Source organism: Sinocyclocheilus rhinocerous, unplaced genomic scaffold (genome assembly GCF_001515625.1).
Source record: "Sinocyclocheilus rhinocerous isolate Xijiao unplaced genomic scaffold, SAMN03320098_v1.1 scaffold980, whole genome shotgun sequence".
Lineage (NCBI taxonomy): Eukaryota > Metazoa > Chordata > Actinopteri > Cypriniformes > Cyprinidae > Sinocyclocheilus > Sinocyclocheilus rhinocerous.
In genome coordinates, this window is record NW_015635053.1 from 706969 (window position 1) to 708477 (window position 1509).

The 1509-nt window shown below is 35.8% G+C and overlaps 1 protein-coding gene across 1 annotated transcript in view; it reads right to left on the reverse strand.

The window, feature by feature from the left end:
* Positions 1 to 763: 763 nt before the first annotated feature.
* LOC107746510 (ubiquitin-conjugating enzyme E2 T-like) overlaps positions 764 to 1509 on the reverse strand; it is an 8695-nt gene continuing 7949 nt past the window's right edge. The window contains exon 7 of the mRNA XM_016560751.1: positions 764 to 913. Coding sequence (XP_016416237.1) covers positions 794 to 913 — 120 coding nt within the window. The 3' untranslated portion in view covers positions 764 to 793. The remainder of the gene's footprint in view (positions 914 to 1509) is intronic.

Here is a 1509-nt window from a genome sequence, read left to right on the forward strand (position 1 = left end):
GCATGCCCGAGAGGCATTTCAAAGATGGCCGCCGAGTGACATGACTTGCCTTAAAGGGGCTTTGTTGTTATCTGATTGGGAATAGCATACCTCGGAATGTGGCGACTGACCAATCAGGACTGAGTATTCCACAGAGCCGTGTAATAGTTACATAAAGTTATTTCTTCTAGTTTTATCTTTGTACAGCTGACGCTTCACGAGTGCGCAGGCAGGAGAAAAGAACAAATAATTGATCCTACAACCAAACGTTACCACAATAAAGATCAACACTCTTACACTATAAAAAATAAATAAATAAAAATCCCCAACCAACGTAATATTCTGTTTGTTTGTTTTTTCAAACAGGTCACAATAAAAGCTCATCAAGTTTTACATGTTTACATTGAGTCAAAAATAAGACCACAAGTCAACAAATCATGAATATGAGTGATTTGATTAGTTTGTAATAAAGCTTGGTTGAGATCTTTCACAGATTGTAAAGTAAGCTACCTATTAAATTATACAATATAACTACCTCTGATCTAGTATGGAATACCTTTTAATAGGCTTTTAATCATTAAATATTAAATGTGTATTATGAAATATTTTTACATTGAAAGGCACTATTAAATGTATGTCTTGAAGACTAATGAACAACTCAGGGAGATGCAAATGTAGGGTAATTTTAAATATATTTTATTACATTCATATAACCAACTGTAAACAAGAAACTAACAGAACAAAAAAAACAACAACAAAAAACTGAAATAATTTGTATAATAAAATTAAAATCAGTCATTTGTAAAATATAAGCCTACTGCATGCATACTTTCTTAGTGTGCTCTAAATTCTCCTGTGCAGTAAGAGCCTCTCTCTTGTGTGCAGTTTTCTTATTTTTAATCTCAGGAGTCTTTTCTTCTGTCTCAACACAACCCTTCAAACAAAAGAGAGAATAGAAACAGTGCCATCAGACTGAAGCAATGAAAGAGCACTGGCTCCCCCCAGTGTCTGATGTGTGTAATGTCAGTGAATGAACTGTTGGACTTAGCCATTGCTACAGTTTAAAGGGGTCATATGATGCTATTTCAAGTTTTCCTTTCTCTTGTTACAAGCTGTTCTTGAATACATAAGATCCCTAAAGTTGCAAAGACTAAAGTCTCAAACCCAAAGAGATATTCTTTATAAAAGTTAAGACTCAGGTCATATGATGCGATTTCAATTTTTCCTTTCTCTTTGGAGTGTTACAAGCTCTTGGTGCATAGAGAAGATCTGTAAAGTTGCAAAGACTAAAGTCTCAAAACCAAACAAATATTCTTTATCAAAGTTAAGACTTGGCCACACCCCCCTAAAACGGCTCGTTCTAACACGCCCCCCAATGTCACGATGTGGGAAGATTTGCATAACGCTGCCCAAATGTTCAGGCAAAGAAAGAAGGCGTAACTTTTATTCTCGCTGTAGTATTGTTGCCGCTGCTGCCATGTCGTGAAGACGCTGTGTGTTTCGTTGTGAAAGCGAAACTACTTTGTTTGG